General features: G+C 42.3%; 1 protein-coding gene across 1 annotated transcript; it reads left to right on the forward strand.

Moving 5' to 3' along the window:
- The first annotated feature begins 6,089 nt into the window (after positions 1-6,089).
- On the forward strand, positions 6,090-24,482 carry ipmkb (inositol polyphosphate multikinase b). Its single transcript, XM_035734578.2, has 6 exons — positions 6,090-6,979; positions 8,454-8,539; positions 9,357-9,453; positions 9,859-10,031; positions 20,091-20,172; positions 20,390-24,482. Exons 1-6 carry the CDS (start codon positions 6,775-6,777, stop codon positions 21,034-21,036), a joined length of 1,290 nt encoding a protein of 429 aa, XP_035590471.1. The 5' UTR covers positions 6,090-6,774; the 3' UTR covers positions 21,037-24,482.
- The last annotated feature ends 1,400 nt before the right edge of the window (positions 24,483-25,882 follow it).

Consider the following 25,882-nt stretch of genomic DNA (forward strand, 5'->3'; position numbering starts at 1 on the left):
AAGTCCCCCCGCTTCTCCTTCACTCAAATCCAGACAGCTGATGTTCTGATAGAGCTGCAAAATCTGGATCCCTACAAATCAGATGGGTTAGACAATCTGGACCCTCTCTTCCTAAAATTATCCGCTGCCTTTGTTGCAACCCCTATTACTAGTCTGTTCAACCTCTCTTTCGTATCGTCTGAGATTCCTAAAGATTGGAAAGCAGCTGCATTCATCCCCCTCTTCAAAGGGGGAGACACTCTAGACCCAATCTATTACAGACCGATATCCATCCTGCCGTGCCTCTCTAAAGTCTTCGAAAGCCAAGTGAACAAACAGATCACCGACCATTTTGAATCCCACCGTACCTTCTCCGCTATGCAATTCTGTTTCCGAGCTGGTCATGGGTGCACCTCAGCCACGCTCAAGGTCTTAAAAAATATCATAACCGCCATCGATAAAAGACCGTACTGTACAGCCATCTTCATAGACTTGGCCAAGGCTTTCGACTCTGTCAATCACCGTATACTTATCGGCAGACTCAACAGCCTTGGTTTCTCTAATGACTGCCTCGCCTGGTTCACCAACTACTTCTCAGATAGAGTTCGGTGTGTCAAATCGGAGGGCCTGTTGTCCGGACATCTGGCAGTCTCTATGGGGGTGCCACAGGGTTCAATTGGGGCGCCAGGATAGCCTAGTGGTTAGAGCATTGGACTAGTAATCGAAAGGTTGCAAGTTCATATCCCTGAGCTGACAAGGTACAAATCTGTCGTTCTGCCCCTGAACAGGCAGTTTTGTTCCTAGGCCGTCATTGAAAATAAGAATTTGTTCTTAACTGACTTGCCTAGTTAAATAAAGGTAAAATAAAAAAATTCTCGGGCCGAATCTTTTCTCTGTATATATCAATGATGTCGCTCTTGCTGCGGGTGATTCTTGAATCCACCTCTATGCAGACAACACCATTCTGTATACATCTGTCCCTTCTTGGACACTGTGTTAACAAACCTCCAATCGAGCTTCAATGCCATACAACACTCCTTCCGTGGCCTCCAACTGCTTTTAAATGCTAGTAAAACGAATGCACTTCAACCGATCGCTGCCCGCACCCGCCTGCCCGACTAGCATCAGTACTCTGGAGGGCTCTGACTTAGAATACGTGGATAACTACAAATACCTAGGTGTCTGGCTAGACTGTAAACTCTCCTTCCAGACTCATATTAAGCATCTCCAATCCAAAATTCAATCTAGAATCGGCTTCCTATTTCATAAAGCCTCCTTCACTCATGCTGCCAATTATACCCTCATAAAACTGACTATACTACCGATCCTTGACTTTGGCAATGTCATTTACAAAATAGCCTCCAACACTCCACACAGCAAATTGGATGCAGTCTATCACAGTGCCATCCATTTTGTCACCAAAGCCCTATATACTACCCATCACTGTGACCTGTATGCTCTCGTTGGCTGGTCCTCGCAACATATTCGTCGCCAAACCCACTGGCTCCAGGTCATCTATAAGTCTTTGTTCGGTAAAGCTCCACCTTATCTCAGCTCACTGTTCACCATAGCAACACCCACCCGTAGCATGCGATCCAGCAGGTATATTTCACTGGTCATCCCCAAAGCCAACACCTGCTTTGGCCGCCTTTCCTTCCAGTTCTCTGCTGCCAATGACTGGAACGAATTGCAAAAATCACTGAAGTTGGAGACATATCTCCCTCACTAACTTTAAGCATCAGCTGTCAGAGCAGCTTACACAGCCCATCTGTAAATAGCCCATCCAACCAACTACCTACCTCATCCCCATATTTGTTTTTGTTTTCTGCTCTTTTACACACCATTATTTCTACTTGCACATCTATCACTCCAATGTTAATTGCTAAATTGTAATTGCTTCGCATGTCACGTTCGTCATAACGAGGAGACCAAGGCGCAGCATGATAAGAATACATTCTTCTTTAATGAAAGAGAAACACTGAACAAAATATACAAAACAACAAAAATGACCATTACGCTATAAGACACGCGTGCTGACAGGCAACTACACATAGACAATAACCCACAAAATCAAAATGGAAAATGGCAACCTAAATAGGATCCCCAATCAGAGACAACGATAAACAGCTGTCTCTGATTGGGAACCAATTCAGGCCACCATAGACCTACATATACCTAGACATACCAAAACCCCATAGAATTACAAAAAAAACCTAGACAATAAAAAACACACATACCACCCTCATCACACCCTGACCTAACCAAAATAATAAAGAAAACAAAGATAACTAAGGTCAGGGCGTGACATCGCCACTATGGCCTATTTGTTGCCTTACCTCCTTACTTCATTTGCACACACTGTATACAGATTTTTCTATTGTGTTATTGACTGTACATTTGTTTATCCCATGCGTAACTCTGTGTTGTTGTTTTTGTCGCACTGCTTTGCTTTATCTTGGCCAGGTCGCAGTTGTAAATGAGAACTTGTTCTCAACTTGCCTACCTGGTTAAATAATGGTGAAATAAAAAAAATGATAAAATAAGTGGTGGCTGTATCATGTTATGGGTATGCTTGTAATAGTTAAGGACTGGGGAGTTTTCAGGATAAACAATAAATGGAATGGAGCTAAGCACAGGCAAAATTATAGAGGAAAACTTGGTCAGTCTACTTTCCAGCAATTATCAACAACCAACTTGACAGCGCTTGAAGAATTTTGAAAAGAATAATGGGCAAATGTTGCACAATCCAGGTGTGGAAAGCTCTTAGAGTCTTAGACTCACAGCTGTAATTGCTGCAAAAGGTGCTTCTACAAATGATTGACTCAGGGGTGTGAAAACTAAATGAGCAAAGATGTCTAAAAACATGTTTTTTACTTTGTCATTATGGGGTACTTTGTGAAGATGGCTGAGAATTGTTTTAAATCAGGCTGTAACACAACAAAATGTGGAATAAGTCAAGAGGTGTGAATTATTTCTCAAGGCACTGTGTGTCTGTGGGGGGGGGTGAATGTTGGAAGTCAGGGCTTAGAGGTTAGAGGTCAGTGCCAATTAAACACTGAAGCCCAAATCCAACACCTCCCCCCTGTTATCTGAAGTGTGCATTCATTCCCCCTCAAGGACTTAAAAATGTAAAAGCATTGGATTGTTGTAGACTGTAGAATAGATGGAGTCCACACCATATTTCTTCCACCAGTTCAATAATTGCACACTTCAGCGAGGGGGAAGTGAACAAGTGCACACTTCAGGGAGAAGGGCTAAAGGGAAAAGAATATCTACAGGAAGTGCCCTATTTCTGTGTGTGTGTGTGTGTGTGTGTATGTGTGTGTAGACCGATGAGTTGATGATACTATCACAGAGACGTAGCAGATCAAAGTGCTACCATGGTGACGCCAGCAGCACTCTGTTTAGCTGCTCATTTAATTATCTTTATCTGTTCCAAGCAAAGTGGCTGAAAGCATACTCTCCCTCACACACACACACACACACACACACACACACACACACACACACACACACACACACACACACACACACACACACACACACACACACACACACACACACACACCTGTATCTCTGTGTGAGGGAGAGATAGTGTGTGAGTATGTATGAGTGTGTGTGTTTATGTGTGTGTGGTGTCTAGTGTTACAATAACACCAGGGAACAGAGAGGCTGTTAAACTTTATGGAGGAGAGAGAATGGACACTTAGTGACCTTCTGACTAATAGATGTTGTCATAGCAACCATATCTCTATGCACATAACCATCATTTCCTCTCACACTCTACCTACAAGGCTGTGTGGACACCCCAAAAACATAAGACACACAGAAGTATGTACCCCATCTCTCATCAACGAGATCTGGAAATGTGACATATTATTAATGAACATCTATTTTTGATGCATTCATTTTGCATGGTTGCATTGTTAATTCTGTGTGGTTACAGTGTTCAACCAGATACAACTCAAAAGGTTAACAGTTTAGGCATTAATTCTGTGGAAAAACCTGACTGGCCTGCAAAGAGCCCTGACCTCAACCCCATCGAACACCTTTGGGATGAATTGGAACGTCGACTGCGAGCCAAGCATAATCGCCCAACATCGGTGCCGACATCACGGATGCTTATGTGGCTGAATAGAAGCAAGTCCCCGCAGAAGAATGGAGGCTGTTATAGCAGCAACGGGGGGACCAACTCCATATTAATATCCCACAATTTTGGAATGAGATGTTTGATGAGCAGGTGTCCATATACTTGGTCATATAGTGTATCGTACCTGGTATGCCTGCTGGCAAGCCTGCTGAAAAGCAAGCAATTACTAAATGAACTGAATAAGACTCACATTCCTTTCCATCTTTAACCCAGACTTTAGCAGAGATGCAGAGAAGCATAAGTAGTGTATTTAAAAAAGATTCACCAGTCAGAAGAATACAGACAGCTCAAGAGGTATGCTTAGATATGCAGAAAAGTTTACACATATTTGATATAGAATTAAGCAGAATTTAAGTAAATTCTCCACCCCCAAGATTTTTGGGGTGTGTGTCCCCGCCATTAAGTATCATCAAGTATTCTCACGGCTTACTAGAGCATTGTGAACTGCCAAACCGCAGTGGTCTGACGCTTTGGCTCTGAGCATCACGAGTTCGCACTAAGTTCTGCGCTGCTCTCATATACACGCCAGGGTTGGGATAAATTCCATTTAAATTCCAGTCATTTTAGGAAATATACTGAAATCCCATTTCTCTTAAATTCATTTAAATGAAGAAAATGAAAAATTGGAATTTGGTTCACTTTCTGAATTGACTGGAATTTAAATGGCATTGACCCCAACCCTGACACACACATACAAACACATTTGTCGCCTACTACCCCTCTCACAGCCTTTTTTCTACTTTTCCAGAGACCACTGTGAAGGTCTCCCTCCCTACCTCTGAGTCCCTCCGTCTCCCCTCCTCCCTTGGTCTTTATCTAATCTATGTTACTCTTTGTCCTCCCATCACAGGTTGCTACGCAACTGTGTTCCATTGATCTAGAAGAGCAGGATGACAGGCACACATAACTGTGATGACACACACACGCACAAGTCGACAGACTCACGCACGTACGTATGCACGCATTCATACACACACACACACCTTTAAATACCTTTATTCCAATTGCACCGTTGACACAAAACGAGGGACACAGAGGGAAGGGAAGAGAGAGGAGAAAAGGAGGGGGAACGGGAGAGAGAAAAGGCAAAGAGGTAGGGGGGTGAATGGGGGCTGGGAGATTGATGCAGCGTTTCTTCCATTTTGATACAGATTGCCCTGGTCTCCTCTGCCATCTGGTGGACAAGACACCACATTGTTCTTTACACATGTTGTTTTCATGTTTTTGTTTTTGTTTGGGGGTGGTGGTGGGGGGGGGGGTCTATTTCGAGTTGTTCCGAGGTGGGATTGTTCAGCCTACTTGATTAAAATCCTTCCATACTCTAAACATTATGATTAAATTAAATGACTATTATGCATTATGGGTGGGTCTATAAACAGTATACTAATTATCTCCAATGTTATGATTGCTGAGTGGAGATCTCGAATGCAATTAACTTGTTTAGAACCAAGCATGTTTACAAGATGTGGCTCAATTACGAAGATTTTACAACAGATAAGGCCTATAATTACCACTATAGGGCCAGTGTGATTTGTGCTTGAGTCTTATTTACAGGATGTGACGTCAATCAAAGCGCTGGACAGAAAACTAGTGATAACGTACCCTGACTCATTTTACTTTATGTTCGTATTCATATATTTTATTATTTCCTTTTGTTTTTGCATTGCCGAGAAGAAACCGGCATGTAGGCATTTAGTTTACCATGAGTGCATATCATGCGTATATCAGTACATACGACGAATACAACTTGAAGTTTCAGAATGATAAAGTCATCAACTACATTAAATTAATTTGTGCACAGTGATGATAAACCTCATGCAAATGTAAAACATTAAATCAAATCATGGTTTTACCTGACTCATCTAGAATGTAGGCGTAGTCCACATAATTTTTAAGCAATTATTTTCGACAGTGATGGAAAAGTCACTGCACTGAAGCTGTTGCCAGAAGTAGACAGAATTGCGACAGTAGGGGCAGTGTCGCAAGTGTAGTAGGTTAGGTTGGTAGCCAGCAAGATGACATGTTGATAGCCGCCCACATTGGGTACTGTTCGAATGTGAACGTCATTGCAACTATTTAAATATATCGATAGTGTGTCCGTCATGACATTGTTTCCCGTGCTTATTTTGGTTGTGAAACAATTTCGCGTTGAGGAGCCTGTGTGTCAGATGTGATGTCACAGCTAGCAGCCTGTATTTTAGCATCGTGGGACGTGTAAAATGTAAGCAGACAACAACGGGGCTCGTTTGTATCCCAAATAGCCAACTACGGTCGCGCTCGAGGTAGTTTCGAAGAGACAAACATTTTTCGAGATTGCATGCGGATATCGGTCTTGTGTCATCAGAACATTTTTTTGTGTGAGAGGAGTGTGTTCGTCTCCCGTGTGAGGAAGTGGGATGTGGCCAGAGTGTATTAATGTTGCCGACGAAGATATGAAAATCATTGTAGCAGTGCTTTTGGAGCCTCGCTACATTGTAAATACTAGGTTAGACTTGGTGCTTAACGCGAGCCCATTTGACGAATTCGATGAAGACATCCGTCGGTGTTCGAAATCGTGCTGGGGCCGCTCTGATTACATAATATCAACATGTGAATTATAGATTGGCTATTTTTATTTTATTTTTTTGAAAACCATCGATTTGCTAATGTCAACTCAACGTCAGACAGTGGACTCATCTTTAGCTTTGGGAAGACTGGAAATCAATAGTCCCATGCTGAACCTGGGAACTTGCCTCTCCGGCTCAGTGAAAGAGAAGACCGCTCAGGGAGGATCGCAGGCGGCGCACCTGAACGGATGTGTGCCACTCTCCCATCAGGTGGCCGGTCATAAGTATGGCGTTGATAAAGTAGGTCAGTGACTGGACTTATCCAATATGTTCTCCTCTCGCCGCGACGGTACATGTTGTTTATCCACTACTGAGTTGCATTTAATTTTGCAATCTTGGTCTGCAGGTGTTACGCCCCTGAAAACAGGGGAGAAATAATCACGAGAGTGATACCGTATTGTTTTCTCAATTAAACTTTTAGTTCAATCGTCACACATGGTAGAATAGCTCCGTTTTTGTTCAATGTCAATACCTCAGAAAAGCTGACAGAAGTAGGCTAAACTCTCCCCCCCCCCCCATGATTCTTTATCACCAAGACAACGCTATGGAGCAAACAAGCTGTGGTGATAGGTTTCATAATGTCAGTCAATAACAGAATAGAGCACCTGCTTGTAGCCTTTTGTGTACTGTAGTTGAAGCCTGCACTATCTGCTCTCCTATTGTAATCAAGCAACTGAAATCCAGTTTGGCTTCTATCACCACTATCACTCTTGATCATCCACTTAGTTGTAGCCTACAAAACTCACCAGGCAACTTACCAGTGGCTATAGCCTAAATCATGAATTAGGCTTACACATCCAATGTTTGAAGTAACACTCCCTTAGCTGAAGGGGCCAATGTATTATTTCTGTCCTTGGAGACAGGGACGGAGCGCCAGTGTCAGTAGGATGTAATCCGTGTTGTCTCTCTGCTAAGAGCCTCTCAGTTGAATCCTACCCTCAGCCAGGGCTTGGGTGTCAGACTTGTATTTAGGTCAAGACTCTTGACACACGTTTAACCTCTGAGTTGATTAAACGCTGACGCTTGGAGTGTTCATTTCCTACCAGTGGGAAGGCCAGGCCGGGGTAAATTCTTTGTCATAGACAGTATCGCTAGCTGTAAATCCACAATCCCACAACCAACCGGTGCATATTCTAATCAGCATAGCCTACTGCATATGACGTAACGTACAGGAACACGCCGGTGCTTTCTTCTCAGTTTCAAATGTCACTATTTCAACTGATTTTAGGTGTCAGGTTCAATCTGTGCCTGAGGCAGTAACATTTAGTTGAGTGGATTGCTGTCCATTCTTTCCCCACTTCATTCTATCTAATATTGGAGCCAAGTCTCAGAGTGAGTGTAAAGTATCTTACTATATATTAAACTGGTGCCCAGTCGTCTTTGATAAGGTGCATCGTTTTTTATGACTTCACGTTAAATACTAGTTAACCTTTGCACTTCTCAGCTGGGTATAACTGGCAAACTGTTTGGCCCTGTCTGAGTACTTTAGAAAGACCTCCTTCCTTTCTCTCTTGGAAGTAACTCCAATTCTAAAATGCTTGCACAATTGTGAAAGCTAGGGCCCTCTCGGTCACATTTTCCAATCCAGTCATATCTGATCATTGATTATTTAGCCAGAAGGATGTCTTTTTTAGATATTCTGACTTGACTTTTATGCTGAAACCAGTACTAGATCTTTAGCTAAGTGTCAGAATGGACCACACATTTTGTTTCAACAGGCATATTGCAACATCCTGATGGCACAGTACTCAAACAGCTCCAGCCCCCTCCCCGAGGTCCTAGAGAGATGCAGTTCTACAGCATGGTAACCATCCACCTTTTGATGCATAAAATCAATAGATATACATGTTATTGTCTGAAGGTATAATCATTTACACTGTACAGTGTGCACTTTATGAAATTGCTGTTCTGCATCACTTTCAATTAAAAAACGTTTTATTTTTTACTAGGGAACAGTTCTCCCATGTCAGTTTGAACAAAGTTTATGTTCAAGTTGACGTGTAGATTAAATGAGTTAACAAAAAGTGAGTGATTAGTCCTAAACCATTCTATCGTTCAATCGCCCAGAATAGTTCTTAAGGAAGCCTAGCATTCTGGCCCCTTTACAGTGGCTCTGGGGGCCTTTGTTATGGCAATACTGGGCACAGTAATGTAGTCCACATCTCTACTAGCTCAATCAATGGGCAAGGTCAGCACACTCCCCACATATAAACCAGAGGGCTATCTGTTTATTTAAGGGCTTAAGAAAGGTGTTTGCCTCAGCATGTCCACTGCAACAACATTTAGCCAAAGCATTATCAGAGATTTTCCACTGGCACCGTCTACTCTACTATTGTTAAAGTGGACTAAATGTACACGGGACGAAATGGTTGCTTTGGAAATACTCTCTTACAGAGGCATCACGTATTACAAACTTGGCTACTTTCACCACCATCATTTCACTGTAGTGAATAATAAAAGGGAAGGAAAATAAATGTTTGTACTGTACTATCGCATTACTCTTACTATTTGTTGGTAAAACAACATCTCCATCAATAAAGACAGACATTCCCCCATAGAGATGGTGAATAGTTCCCTCAACGGAGCTGAAGTATGTCCTAACCGTCCTTTGCTTCTGACAGGTCTACGCCGAGGACTGCTGTGATCCGTGTCTGTTGGACCTTCAGCATCACCTCCCCAAATACTTTGGCGCCTGGTCCTCTCCTGAATCTCCTAACGGTAAACACCGGCACATAGCAAAAATCCTTAAACCTACCTGGGATATTATTTCAACATGTACCCGGGGCCTGTATTCACAAATAAACTCAGAGGAGAAGTGCTAATCTAGAATCAGGTCCTCCCTGCCCATAAAATGTTAGTCATTCTGATCTAAATTGGCTAAACTGATCCTAGGTCAGAACTTCATTCAGAAAGACTTCTGTCATTCGGATGGTTTCACAGCAGAGCTCTCCAGCTGTTAAATGTAAACAATCATGACAGTGTTCTGCTTTGCTCCTAGGAACATGACACTGTAGTGGTGAAACAAAGCCTCGTCTATCATTCTAGTGGCCAAATGTGTTGATTTATTTCAAAATGTCTCTCTCCCACGCCTTATTTCTACACCGCCCTCTGATGACATCACAGAGCTGTACCTGAAACTTGAGGATGTTACTCGGCGGTTCCAGAAGCCCTGTATTATGGACGTGAAGATAGGCCAGAAGAGCTACGATCCCTACGCCTCCTACGAGAAGCGGGACCAGCAGATCAAGAAGTACCCGCTAATGGAGGAGATTGGCTTCCTGGTTCTCGGAATGAGGGTGAGTCTCCCTATTCAGCCTCCTTATGAGCCCCTCCCATTGGGTTGAAAAGGCCTCTCTAACTGCTACTGCCATTCATGTTAATGAGAGGGGCTATATGAGACCTTGGAGGAAGTACCGTAGGCTGTTTTTACGTTGCAATTATTGAGCGGTATCCAAACAAATACTCGCGTCTACTTATTACTGAAGCGTAAAGCTGAGAAATTCTCCCGTCCGTCCTCTATGCCACCTGTGGAGGTTGCGGGTGAGACTCGGCCAAGAGTAACCCCTCTCCGGTGTAAACATGATTGTCCTCTTCAAGCGAAGTACTCGTACAGTAAAAGATCTTAATAGCAGAGCTATGTTTTTGAAACGGCTGAAATGTATTCCTTGTTTTTATTGAGTTGGTACCTGAAATTACAGTAAATGCCTATTCCGTTCTGAAGTTGACTGATGAACAGCACAGTTTGTGAAGGAGAGCGTGCTTTAAAAAAAAATGTATTCAAAAAAGTGACTTTTTCCAATCCTCCTACAGAGCCACATGCAGTCCAAGTGTTTTGATTCCTATATACCACCGGAAAGAGCAGATACTAAACTTTCTAATACCTACACTACCGTTCAAAAGTTTGGGGTCACTTAGAAATGTCATTGTTTTGGAAAGAAAAGCTCTTTTTAAATGTTTTTTTTTGTCCATTTACATAACATGAAATTGATCAGAAATACAGTGTAGACATTGTTAATGTTGTAAATGACTATTGTAGCTGGATACAGCTGCTTTTTCATGGAATATCTACATAGGCATACAGAGGCCCATTATCAGCAACCATCACTCCTGTGTTCCAATGGCACCTTGTGTTAGCTAATCTAAGTTTGTAATTTTAAAAGGCTAATTGATTGTTAGAAAACCCCTTTTGCAATTATTTTAGAGCAGCTGAAAACTGTTGTGCTGATTAAAGAATCAATAAAACTGGCCTTCTTTAAACTAGTTGAGTATCTGAAGCATCAGCATTTGTGGGTTCGATACATTTGCCAAACAACTCAAAAATTGAGGGGATGGGCTCTTCGGGGCTCTGAAGAGGGCTCTTCAGAATATCACTTTTTTTTGTAGAATCACCATGTTTACAACGTGAATACTAGCGACACTCAGAAATAGCTTGTTTGTGTTGATTGCCATAAGGACAGGGGAATTTAAGTGTGTCTTGGCTGCTAAATAAACTAGTGTATTTCATTGGCACGGCACAGCAATAGCCTAGGCACAGCAATAGCCTAGGCTACTAGCACAGACGTAATAACAGAATATAATTATACTCAAAATATGCTATTAGTTGGAGCCATTAAAACAAATTTTTCAACCACGCCACAAAACTATAGTTTTGGCAAGTCGGTTAGGACATCTACTTTGTGCATGACACAAGTAATGTTTTCCAACAATTGTTTACAATTTACAAGCTTCTGATAGGCTAATTGACATCATTTGAGTCAATTGGAGGTGTACCTGTGGATGTATTTAAAGGCCTACCTTCAAACTCGGTGCCTCTTTGCTTGACATCATGGGAAAATCAAAACAAATCAGCCAAGACCTCAGAAAAAATAATTGTAGACCTTCACAAGTCTGGTTCATCCTTGGGAGCAATTTGTACAAACAATAGTACGCAAGTATAAACACCATGGGACCACGCAGCGGTCATACCGCTCAGGAAGGAGACACGTTCTGTCTCCTAGAGATGAACGCACTTTGGTGAGAAAAGTGCAAATCAATCCCAGTACAACAGCAAAGGACCTTGTGAAGATGCTGGAGGAAACGGGTACAAAAGTATCTATATCCACAGTAAAACAAGTCCTATATCGACATAACCGGAAATGCCGCTCAGCAAGGAAGAACCCACAACTCTAAAACCGCCATAAAAAAGCCAGACTATGATTTGCAACTGCACGTTGGTATGAAGATCGTACTTTTTGGAGAAATGTCCTCTGGTCTGATGAAACAAAAATAGAACTGTTTGGCCACAACGTCTATCGTTATGTTTGGAGGGAAAAGGGGAGGCTTGCAAGTCGAAGAACACCATCCCAACCATGAAGCACGGGGGTGGCAGCATCATGTTGTGTGGGTGCTTCGCTGCAGGAGGGACTGGTGCACTTCACAAAATAGATGGCATCATGAGCAAGGAAAATTATGTGGATATATTGAAGCAACATCTCAAGATATCAGTCAGGAAGTTAAAGCTTGGTCGCAAATGGACAATGACCCCAAGCATACTTCCAAAGTTGTGGCAAAATGGTTTAAGGACAACAAAGTCAAGGTATTGGAGTGGCCATCACAAAGCTCTGACCTCAATCCTAAAGAAAATTTGTTGGCAGAACTGAAAAAGCGTGTGCGAGCAAGGAGGCTTACAAAGCTGACTCAGTTACACCAGCTCTGTCAGGAGGAATGGGCCAAAATTCACCCAACTTATGGGAAGCTTGTGGAAGGCTGCCAGAAACATTTGACCCAAGTTAAACAATTTAAAGGCAATGCTACCAAATACTAATTGAGCGTATGTAAACTTCTGGCCCACTGGGAATGTGATGAAAGAAATAAAAGCTGAAATAAATCACTCTCTACTATTATTCTGACATTTCACATTCTTAAAATAAAGTAGTGATCCTAACTGACCTAAGACAGGGAATTTTTACTAGGATTAAATGTCAGGAATTGTGAAACTGAGTTTAAATGTATTTGGCTAAGGTGTATGTAAACTTCCGACTTCAACTGTATATTAAATAGATTATTATTAGTTAAAATAGGTATTGGTGGCTATTGGTAGTGTTAAATAGGCATACAGTGCATTCGGTAAGTATTCAGACCCCTTCGCTTTTTCCACATTTTGTGTCGTTACAGCCTTATTCTAAAATGGATTAATAAAAAAAATGCATTCATCTACACACAATACCCCATAATGACAAAACGAAAAGTAAAAAAAAAAAACATTTTTGCAAATCATATATACCTTATATACATACCTAAGTATTCAGACCCTTTGCTATGAGACTAGAAATTGATTTGGAGTCCACCTGTGTACATTCAATACATGGGACATGATTTGGAAAGGCACACACCTATGGTATCTATATAAGCTCCCACAGTTTGAGGGGGAAAAAACAATTGAATCCATTTTAGAATAAGGCTGTAACGTAGCAAAATGTGGAGAAAAAGTCAAGAAGTGAATACTTTCCAACTTGACCATCATGGCACTTTGAGGTAGAAATGCTCAAAGTTTGTTGTTTTTATGCTGTTGGATCTCAAAGTACTGCTAGACTGTAAAATACAGATATTTAGGAAACATCAGCGACAGGTGGGTCAAAAGTTCTATTTAAAGGAAGTAATTGAAATGACTAAATTGATAATTGTAAGTGGTTATTTGACATTTAGTAACCATTTTGAGAAAATAAAGGTTGAGAGACGGGCAGGGCAGGATATGAGGTTATTTCTATATGGCAGGATATGAGGTTATTTCTATATGGCAGGATATGAGGTTATTTCTATATGGCAGGATATGGGGTTATTTCTATATGGCAGGATATGGGGTTATTTCTATATGGCAGGATATGAGGTTATTTCTATATGGCAGGATATGAGGTTATTTCTATATGAAGGGTAGATTAGATCACTATTGTTATTGACTATCTTCATTATATTAATAGTTTATCTGTTATGTCAAGTTTGTCATGGTCAGAAAAAGAAAGTTCAATGATTTTTTTTTGTTGTTGTCAGACCTCAACTCAATAAGCTGAGTACCAGTTCATTAGGAACTGACTAAGTGGATCCAGGTGACAGCCATGATCCCCTATTGATGTCATCTGTTAAATCCACTTGTGTAGATGAAGGGGAAGAGACTGGTTAAATGAGGATTTTTAAGCCTTGAGACAATGGAGACATGGATTGTGTATGTGTGCCATTCAGAGGGTGTATGGGCAAGACAAATGATTTTAAGAGCCTTTGAACGGGGTATAGTAGTAGGTGCCAGGCGAACTGCAGCGCTGCATGACTTTTTTGCGCTCAATAGTTCCCCCATGTCTATCAAGAATTGTCCACTGCCCAAAGGACACCCAGTCAACTTGAAGCATTGGAGTCAACATGGGCCAGCATCCCTGTGGAACATTTAAACACCTGGTAGAGTCCATCCCCCAACAAATTGAGGCTGATCTGAGGGCCAAAGGCGAGTGCAACTCAATATTAGGAAGTTCTTCCTACTGTTTTGTACACTGTGTTGTTTTGTACACTCACTAGCAATGAACAAGTAGAATCAATACCCGATGACCTCATCTCCGCCATCAGACCAGTTGTTTTCCGTTAACATTGTAATCACAGGAACCCAATGTCAATAATCCCTCCAAGGGCTTTTACCAGGTGTTGATAAACCTGCCTGGGCAGCCGAACCAGAGCTAGAAGGACGATTCAAAGATTGTTGTGTTTAGGTCAAGTGTTTTTGCAACAATGCCTTATGTTTGGAGTCAATGTTGGAGTGTGCCCTCTGCTCGCCCTTTCTGGTCTACCACTTACTGGCTTAATGGGATCCGGGCAATGCAGGATGCAATCGCTTTTGCTAGTATCCTATCCAAGAGACGCATAGACCTTGAGTGGGAAAACTGTTCACCCACCGTCGCACAGTTGATGGCTGCAGGATTTGGTTCACTTTGTAAAACTAGAAAAAGTGTGTTATACGTTTTCCCTTTCAAAGTGTGTTTCATTCCAAAATGATGTATATCATTCCTTCTCCAGAGGCCAGACCTCCCCTTTCCACTTGTAAATTGCTTGCTTGACTGTTGATGCTGCTTTTGGTATTTATTTTTAACTATCTGATTTGCCTCCATAATCTGTATTGCTGGCTTGGTCCTGCTGAGAATCTGCTACCATACTTATCCATGTACCTTTTTTAAGTGGTGTTTATTTGCCCTGGTTCTGACCCCTTTTAAGGATTGATAAACACTACCTTTTGAACAATGTGCATGCCCTAGTGCTCTCTCACTTCTTCTTTTTTTATTGAACTATTCACACATCATCAAGCCTTTCGTGGGGGTGTGTGCCCTTTTGGGTCCTGGGACCAGAATTGAGAAACACTTCCTTTGAACAACATTAAAATATCCATGACCTTGAATGTACCTGATCCTCTGACCCATCTAACTACATGTTCAGTCCACCTCCAGAATTATTGGCAACCTTGATAAAGATGAGCAAAAAATACTGGATAAAAGAACCTGATGTTCACTTTGACAGAGTTCCTCAGTGGAGAGCCTTCCAGAAAGACAACCATCTCTGCAGCATTCCATCAATCAAGCCTTTATGGTAGTGGCCAGACCTCAGTAAAAGGCACACGACAGCCCGCTCGGTGTTTGCCAAAAGACACCTAAAGGACTCTCAGACCACAAGTCTGATGAAACCAAGATTGATTTCTTTGGCCTGAAGCATCACGTCTGGAGGAAACCAGGCACCATCCCTACGGTTAAGCATGGTGGTGTTGGCACCATCATGAGCTGGGAATGTTTTTCAGCGGCAGGGATGGAGGGCAAGATGAACAGGGCAAAGTACAGAGAGATCCTTGATGAAAGCCTGCTCCAGAGCGCTCAGGACCTCAAAATGGGGCAAAGGTTCACCTTCCAACAGGACAGCGACCCATCAGGACAACGACCCATCAGGGCAACGACCCATCAGGGCAACGACCCAACAGGGCAACGACCCAACAGGGCAACGACCCAACAGGGCAACGACCCAACAGGGCAATGCAGGAGTGGATTCGGGTCTCTGAATACTTATACCATTGCACGGGCCACTCAAGGACATTCAGAGACTTGTCCCAAAGCAGGAGCAGGCTTTCATCAAGGATCTCTATGTACTTTGCTCTGTTCATCCTTCCCTCGATCCTGACTAGGAAATTCCTTCGACCTCATGGCTTGGTTTTTGCTCTGGCATGCACTGTCAACTGTGGGACCTTGTATAGACAGGTGGGTACTTTTCCAAATCATGTCCAATCAATTTCATTTACCACAGGTGGACTCCAGGTTGTAGAAACATCAAGGATCATCATTAGAAACAGGATACAGCTGAGCTCAATTTCGAGTCTCACAGTAAAGGGTCTGAATACTTACGTAAATGGAGTATTTCATTTAAAAAAATATTTTTTTATACATTTGCAAAAATGTCTAAACCTGTTTTTTTTCCTGCTTTGTCATTATGGGGTATTGTGTGTAGATTGATAAATGTTTAATTTAATACATTTTAGAATAAGGCTGTAACGTAACAAAATGTGAAGCGGTCTGAATACCTTCCAAATGCACTGTAGATGCATCTCATTAGTCCAACGTCACCTGTTCCAATGTCCTACTTCCCAGTTACTGTCTGACTGGCTTCACACCTCACACATGTTTTGGTTAATGTTTATGTGAAGAGTTCCATTCTTCATCCCGTTCCATTCTGAAGCCCTCTCTGTTTGAACACAGGGTTGGTCGTCGCTGACCAGTCAATCACACAGGGCTAAAACCAACATACCACTATTCTTCCATTCCATAATGACTTACAGGAGAGTCCTCAATTCTACCCCCAACAACCAAATCCAGCCTATTGGAATATAGTTGATTGGCCCCCTCAACAACAGGATTGTTATGCTTTTACATTGACACTACGGATTAAGTATCGAGGAGCTTTCAGTGTTGTCTTGGTATATGGAAAACTCAACGTGTCACTTTCCTCAAACTTTGTTAAACAGTCATGCCAATCACAAGATATCAATACAGCTGGACTGCAAAATACTACCACGTGCTATATGGTTTTATTGACCAATTCACTGAACATGGCCTTACGTCACCATATTTACACTGCATTCGGGAAAGTTTTCAGACCACTTTTCCCACACTTTGTTACGTTACAGCGTTATTGATTAAATAACAAATATTCTCAATCTAGACACAAATTCCCCGTAAGGACAATATGAAAAAAGGTTTTTAGAAGTTTTTGCAAATGTATTAAAAGTAAAGTAACTGAAATACTTTACATAAGTATTCAGACCCTTTGCTATGAGACTCAAAATTGAGCTCAGGTGCATCCTGTTTCCATTGATCATCCTTGTGATGTTTCTACAACTTCACTGGAGTCCACCTGTGGTAAATTCAATTGTTTGGACATGATTTGGAAAGGTACACCCATGTCTATATAAGGTCCCACAGTTGACTGCATGTCAGACCAAAAACCAAGCCATGATTTCGAAGGAATTGTCCGTAGATCTCCGAGATAGGATTGTGTCGAGGCACAGATGTGTGGAAGGGTACCAAAACATGTCTGCAGCATTGATGGTCCCCAAGAACCCAGTGGCCTCCATCATTCTTAAATGGAAGACGTTTGGAACCACCAAGACTCTTCCTAGAGCTGGCCGCCAGGCTAAACTGAGCAATCAGGAGAGAAGGGCCTTGGTCAGGGAGGTGACTAAGAACCCGATGGTCACTCTGACAGAGCTCCAGAGTTCCTCTGTGGAGATGGGAGAGCCTTCTAGAAGGACAACCATCTATGCAGCACTCCACCAATCAGGCCTTTATGGTAGAGTGGGCAGACGGAAGCCACTCCTCAGTAAAAGGCACATGACAGCCCGCTTGGAGTTTGCCAAAAGGCACCTAAAGGACTGTCATGCCATGAGAAACAAGATTCTCTAGTCTGATGAAACCAATATTGATTACTTTGGCCTAAATGCCAAGCATCATGTCTGGAGGAATCTTGGCACCATCCCTACGGTGAAGCATGGTGATGGCAGCATCATGCTGTGGGGATGTTTTTCAGTGGCAGGGACTGGGAGACTAGTCAGGATGGAGGGAAAGATGAACGGAGCAAAGTACTGAGAGATCCTTGATGAAAGCCTGCTCCTGCTTCGGGACAAGTCTCTGAATGTCCTTGAGTGGCCCAGCAAGAGCCCGAACTTGAACCAGATCGCACATCTCTGGAGTGACCTGAAAATAGCTGTGCCATGACATTCCCCATCCAACCTGACAAAGCTTGAGAGGATCTGTAGAGAAGAATGGGAGAAACTCCCTAAATGCCAAGCTTGTAGTGTCATACCCAAGAAGACTTGAGGTTGTACTCGCTGCCAAAGGTGTTTCAACAAGGTACTGAGAAAAGGGTCTGAATACTTATGTAAATATGAAATTTCAGTTAATAAAAATAAAACATGTTTTGCTTTGATCACTGGTTACTGTGTGTATATTGATGAAGGGGAGAAAAAAAAACATTTAATCCATTTTAGAATAAGGCTGTAAAGTAACAAAATGTGGAAAAAGGAAAGTGGTCTGCATACTTTCCGAATGCACTGTACATACCTGAAAAGTACACGCAGACAAAAGGCATTTGACTGCATGGCAAATAGTCTAATCAGTTAAACGCTCCACTTTGCTGGTCTATTATCTTGCCTGTGTAACTAATTCTGTAGTACTATTTGTTGTAAAAATGTAAGCCTTGTTCAGTATTTGTAGTGTTACAGGCTAGGGTTTTTCTCTTCGTTTTAGCATGTGTAACCTAGCACCTCGTTAGTCAGGATGTGTTTCACCTGCGCAGGCCCAGCTGGTATTTAAGACCTGCTGGCCCAGTGCATCAGTTGGAGAGGAGATGTTGGGAGAACTACACCTCACGTTAGCTCTTCCACATTAGAGAGCCGAACAAAGCCTTCATCTGGCATTCTTTCTTCATATCCATTGGTACTTCCTAATTTTTATTTTTTATTTTCTCAGGCAAATCCAGTGGGTATCCATGGCGGGTGTTTTTTAAGACCACACTGAAGTTGCTTGGCCAGTAGTCACCCACATTGATGCCTTTTTAGAACCCCTTCTAAACCCCACCTGTTTTGTGTTTGTCAGTGACTCATTTGTTCCCTTTTCTTTTTCTGTGCGCAACGACATTTTGAGTTTGTCTTTTGGTTACCAAACAGCAGCCTCTTGGGAGGTCCGTAATAGGAAGCCTCTAGCCACCAGTAGAACAGGATGGAGCTAGCTTCTATCTGACTGATGTCCAGATCTGTTGACTAGGACCTTTCCTCTACCCCAATCACCATTTATGCCCTCCCCTCCTTTGGGTGTTCCTCACAGGTCTCTGAGGGTCATGATAACATAACTGTTCTTAACTCCAATGTCAATCGGCAAATGAATGAGTAATAGTGCCTGTCGCACTCTGCTTTGGGAAATGAATGTTGGGGACCACCGGTGTAGTTTTCACTTCTGGAATATTTGTCTCCACATGGCCTAGGACCTGCACTGGCAAGCTCTGTCATACCAGGTTGTCTTCTCACTCGTCAATAATGTAGACTAGTAAGCGAATAAGATTCATCATAGTCTAGGCTTTGTAAGAACACAGACCTTTCAGCACGAGGGGTCGTCCACTGACATGCCCTGTGTTTGCCCCAGGGTCAAAGGCTTTCTGGCACGGAGCATGGAAAAATCTGTTGATCACCACGGAGTGATAAGACTAATTACTGATAATGATGTTCCGGATTGCAGTGATAGAAGGGAGGAATCCCTCTGGGGAAGACAACAGTTTTGCTCCTCTCGGCGTGGGAATGGAATTATCTCGGAGTCCTCACAGACTACAGAGATCTACTCTCATTGCTATTAATATAACCAGGGAAAAAATGTGTCATATTATGTCACACATATATGTGCTTCATATTCTAAATGTTTTGAGAAAATTGTGTAAAAATAATTTCTCCACCAGAGGGAGTATTCCACCCATGATTGTATCACTTTGAGTTTGTAATATAGAGACACATCATCTCCTTTTGAAGTTAAGCAGTGCTTGTTAGTGCTTCCATATGAGAACAAACAATAGGCCTATGTGCTGCATCTAATTTGGCCGCACTGAGTGGCGCATCGGTCTAAGGCACTGTATCTCAGTGCCTTAGACCGGCCGTGATCGGGAGTCCCATAGGGCGGCGCACAATTTAGCCCAGCATCGTCCGGTTTAGGGGAGGATCTGGCCCGGGGTAGGCCGTTATTGTAAAATTTGAATTTGTTCGTAACTGACTTGCCTAGTTAAATAAAATGTCATTCTTCCTTTCTGTCTTTCAAACCCTCCAGGTGTACAAGGTGAACTCTGACGGCTATGACTCGTATGACCAACATTACGGACGAGGCCTCCTCAAGGACACTGTCAAAGACGGTGAGCTCCTGAGACAATAATAATCCCGGCACAAAATAAACGTGTACCTTTCTATCTATTTCCACGGGGTTACGCTTGTAGTTGCTAGCCAAGCTTGCTCTCAATTAGACGATGCCCGACGCGTTTTCCTAAACAGACTAAATCATCGCTGTCATTTCTCATCAGAAAACATTGTATTCTTCAACAACAACAATTACCTCTCCCGTTCCTCTCCCAGGTTTATCAAAATTCTTCTATAATGGGACGAGTCTGAGGAAAGACGCCATCACTGCCAGTATCCTGAAGGTCCAGAACATCCTGAGATGGTTCGAGGGCCAGATCCAGTTAACCTTCTATGCCAGCTCCTTATTGTTTGTATACGAGGGCCAGCCTCCTCCCAACCCGGAGGGCCACATCACCAGGGGCCTACCAGAGAAGACCACGTCTGCCGCCTGCTGCGAGCCCAACGAGGACGTACTGGAACACAACAACAACGTCTGCGCTGCCGTGCCGCTCGACTACAGCCTGTCCACCATGTATGCCATGCACAAGAAGAGCTGCACCCGGGGTCACCATGGCAACGTCACCGCCACCGGCGGCAACGCCATGACAGACCCCAACCCCCAGGCGCACAACAGCACGTGGAAGTGCCCAGGTCTGGTGTCGTCGGAGCAGCCCAACGGCAACGGTTTCAAAGCACGACTGGAAGAAGAGGAAGTGGGGGAGGGAGGCCGGGGGGAGCCGCAGCCAGAGCAGAGGGCCAGCGAAGTGGAGGTGAGGATGATTGACTTTGCTCACGTCTTCCCCAGCGAGAGCCAGGACCGAGGCTACATCTATGGCCTGAAACACTTGCTGGAGGTGCTGCAGCAGATCCTCCACCAATAACCTTCTTTCTCCAGTGGTTTGTCTTGTCTCTCATTGGTCAAGTGTACCTAATCTGTGTTTTACAGTCCCAGTCCCTCACCCCCTCGCCCCGTGATTCACTGCACTATATGCACTATATCAATGAAGTCATTTCTCCATAACTCTTTGTTCGACGTATGTGCTTCTTGATTCTTAACCACTGTTAACAGGTATCTAACTCAGGTAAACTACTGTAATCAATACTCAAATGATTATCCCTAAAGAGTACCCTTGTTTTGTTGGCTTGCGTATGATATGTTGTATAATTTTTATATAATTAAGTGATGTCTTTTTCTTTTATTTCTGATCCTTTTTGTCTTTTTAATTGTCCCAGAATGATTTGTATTTATCCATTTTAAGTTATACTCAGAGGGTAAGTACTTTCAGCATTGCTGTTCTCTATCTAGCTATATGTTTTGCTTCCAAATTGCCTTACCTGATCTTCTTAACTTCTTAACCTGTATCCTTGCAGTGGTACTTGTTCATGATTGACTTTCAAGATTATATTAATCTCGGAAAACAAGAACTAAAGTCTTGTTTAGTTGTGTCAGATGCTCTGTGAAGTTCTCGGGGAGATGTTAAAAGATACTAACACGACTTGTGAAGTCCCCCTCCCCCCCCCTCCCCCCAACAGAAACACTTGTGTCAGACAAGTCTATGGGCCAAATGTCCCCTTCCCGAAATTCGAAAGATCCGAGAGCACCTGTGAAATCGTGATTTGTCCAAACGATTAGTGACACAAAATCAGCATTGCACAAAAGAGTTCCTCGTTAGGTCATCACATCCCAGTCTGTCGACAGATGCTACCGCCGTTTCTGTTGCGTGCACCTTTCCAACGAGAGCTGAAGGTGATCCGTATGCCGTAGATTGTCCTCCCTCTGCCCGCTACACTGTGTGTCATGGTCTGTTCAATTGTGAAGAAATTGCAATACGCTGCTGTGATGACAATGAATTCACAGACTGACCAGAGAGAGATTTTGAGTTTGTTTTATCTAGTGATTCATGTTCAGAGGGATAGAATGCCAAAGTACTGGGTCTTTTTTTTTTTTTTGTTGGAGAGGGAGCAAGGTCTGGATAGAGTTCTGAACTTGAAGGCCTGGAGGTAGATTAGATCCTCGTGGTGTTGTCTCTACCCCGACAATGCTTCCGCAGTGTGATCTCTATCAAGATATTGTCAATCGTTTCAGTGAAGAGAAATGTTGTTTTTCATTTGCTTCTTCTTAATAACCCTGATAGCTATAGAATGTTTGCAATTATTTGAACAGACGATACGCTGATCTTTTCACAGATACGCTGACCGTGCTACATTTTTGTTTGATTTTTAAACTAATACCAAAAGACACATTTATTTTGGATGATAATCTTATCAGTCAAAAAAACCTTGACGATTTAGTACATATTTTAAATGGTGAGGAACAACCTTTGAGAGATGTTTACAGTCTTTTGAAGATATTTTGACTTATTATCACTGCCTTATTTCTTTCTACTCCATATATTCATTTCAAAACGTTCATTCTGGCAGCTTTACATTTACTCAAAATGTCTTCATTTTATTGTTCCAACAACTCCTTAGCAAGCGACCAGCTTCAGCATTTTGCAACAGGGCCATTGTTTATTTGAGTAAAATTCCCCAAATTGTAGGTAAAGAACGGTTGGTAATGGATTTACATTACAGTGACACTGTCTTCATTAAGTAACTCCTAACCCATTTATAAGCACATTCAATTTTTTTTTTAAACATTTCATAACATTCTGTTTTATAGATGTGCTATAAGTGGTCTGTTTCTGGAGGTGCAGTAATGTCCGTCGTTACTGAATAAGGTACCTCCTAAGATGGTTGTTTACTATTGACACCCTCGGCAGCTCTTATGGAAGTTGTAATACATTAGCGCCACAACAGGTAGATGGGACTCTATACAAGGACTTTACGTTTCATCTGGGTGAAGTCAAAATGACGACTTGTTCTACAATGAATTGAAATCTCTTGTTTACACACCGGTTCTATTTTTTTCTTCTTTCTGGGTGTCTTCGTAAAGTTAGTGGGCAAGAAGTTAACAAATTGTTTTGGTTTGTGTTTGCTGAAGTCTGCTATTCTTTAAAAAAAAATAAAAAAAAATAAATGCACTGAAAAACAAATGAATATAGCTAATGTATCAAATCTGTCCCTTTGCTGTGAACTAACCAATGACTTTCCCATTGTGGGAATGTTGTTTAGTTTATCCACAAAGTGGTTTTTATATAATACCTGACTGAAATGTTTAAGTTGGTGTATTGAAACACTCATGTGGCATTTGGCAAGACTGGATTTTGTCTTTTAGACTTGAGCTAATCAGAAGTGAGTTATCATTTATTGTATATACAGGACAAACTCAATTTCTCTCAGATTTTTTGCAACAAACTGTAGCTAAGTAATCCGATGATTTGATTGGGTTATCGAATCAACAACTTATTTTCCAGCTTGTTGTAATTATTGTTCTGAACCCTTACTTACAAAGGCTGCATACCAAAGGGTAGCCCAATTCAGAAATGTATTTACAAATTGGTCTTTTAACCAATCAGATCAGTCCTGAAAAATATCTGACGTGATCAGTCAAAAGACCAGTTGGTGGAAAAACACATCTGAATTGGGCTGCCTGTTTTAAACTCAGCCATATTCTCAGAGTATGAGTGACAAGGTGTATTCAGTTCGCTTGAACCTTTGCTACGTTGCGAAACGGTTTGTACTAAACGACACATTTCTCCCAAACATTCTTGTACGCTTTTGAAAAGACCGGTACGTTTGCTCCCATTTGGTGGGTGCGGTGTGGTTTGAAGCAATGAGTGACGTGTTTAAAAGAGCAGTGGCCATGCTGACAACATTCCACAACCCAACCCCCTCCCCGTTTTAACTGGTCGTCCAGTACAGCACCGTTTCCATTCAATTGAACGTTCTAAAACGTAAAAACCTACTAAACGCAGCCCTGACATAGGATCAGTTCTGCCTACATTTGGCATAATTAATATGATTTATATGGAGAGGTGGGACCTGAACCGAGATCAACACTCCTACTCTGAGACGCTTTGTAAATATGGGTCTTGGGTTTCATTGATCCTTGGCTGGTCTCATGCTTCTTCCTGTGGTCTGGAATAATATGGAGTATAGTATCAGTGCTGTCAGAATGTTCTATCTCCTCCCATTTGTTCTGCTGTCTGTCCATCCCGGGGGAATGCTGATCTGTTCTGACGTATACAGTAACATAATATGCAGGGGAAATGATGACGTGTATCTGCTGTTTCTCTCTCATATCGGATTGAAATTGATGACTAATTACTACTTTTTGTAAATGACCTATATGAGAATGTATAATAGGAGAGATTCAATAATGGCTGTATATTTGGCAGATTATTATTACTAATAAAATTCCCAATGAAATTTGGGTTCTTTTCAACTTTTTCTTGTGGTCTTTGAATCCATGTATGTTCTCCCCACTTCCATTTTCTTTCATGTGCAGACTGAATAAAGAATATCTTTCAGTAATTCTATAACGGAAGTGCCTAGGAGGGAATTGTTGACTAGAGCCTCGGGTTTGGCTTCTCTCTCTAGCTCGATGCCATTTTTTATTTACTGCTATTACCTTGTCTCTATAGCTACCATATAATACAATATAGCAATTCTCTGGTTTCAGCACCATAAAAAAAAAGACAAATGAAATTACACGAATGAACAGTATACAACGGAGAACAGTGAATGTGACAGAAGTAGACTACCCAGAGGAGTTGGTGCTCCTGAAGGTTGAATAGTCATCTCGCAGCATGTTAAGGGTCAGAGGTGACCACGTTTCCTCCAGACAGCCAGGGTCTTACCACTGAGGGGGGGAAGGAGCAACAGAATCGGGGTCTTAGCCCTGACATGTCGCTGGGAGGAGAGAAGTGACAGTGACACGCACCCTGCTTTATATCACCACAGCCATGACACGGCACGCAACCCCAGAGCAATGATACGATCCCTCTCTCTCTCAATTCACCGAGCAGAGATTTTTTAAAAGTCCAATACGCATTATGCTTGGAATTGGGATTGTGACAGAACACAGACATGACTGTTTTGAGGTAGAGTAGTTGTACCCAAATGACTGGGTGATCTTTTTTTTTTTCAATGCATGCATAGGCTCATAGTCATATAAAGACGTGATTCTAAATGGATTCTCACAAGTGGGTAAGTCGGTGAAACGCGTCACCAGATACAGTACCAGAGAGCTGTGGAGGTTTAATGGTTAGCCAGACTTGTGAACCCAACTGTCGAGCTGTCTGGCCTTCTATAGTCACCGTCTGCAGGTGCTCCCTGCCTGCCTGTTGGGGTTGAGTTATTTACGAGGAGCAGAGATTAAGGTGAACATTTCATCGTACCAGTTTCATTTGACTCTTGATGCAACATACGAGTAAGCTTCAATACAATTGCCATGAAGTATTTTTGAATCTGTTAATTAAATGTGTTGTTAGTACTTGCTGCTGTCTTGTTTTGCACACTTTTTACAAAACAATAAATGCAGTACTACAGGATATTTCTTAACGTAGCTCTTTATTAGCTAGCTACAACTGGCATGTTCACGTATCGCCAACCAGGATCAAACTGCCCATGACCTAACCATTTGGGTGGTCTTAACCAATCATAGCACAGTATGATATGGCGGTAAAAATGCATCCAATTGCAATTCAGTATGTTTACACATATGAATATTACAGCTGCGTGCGCCTTTTACTAGCGCTGTAATATCCATTTTTATCATGAATTCAGCGGGTTCTGAAATTCCCCTGCAAGATGTTTAAATGTTGCTGTAGGCTGCCTTGAATG

The sequence above is a fragment of the Oncorhynchus keta genome, chromosome 24 (genome assembly GCF_023373465.1).
Source record: "Oncorhynchus keta strain PuntledgeMale-10-30-2019 chromosome 24, Oket_V2, whole genome shotgun sequence".
Classification (NCBI taxonomy): Eukaryota; Metazoa; Chordata; class Actinopteri; order Salmoniformes; family Salmonidae; genus Oncorhynchus; species Oncorhynchus keta.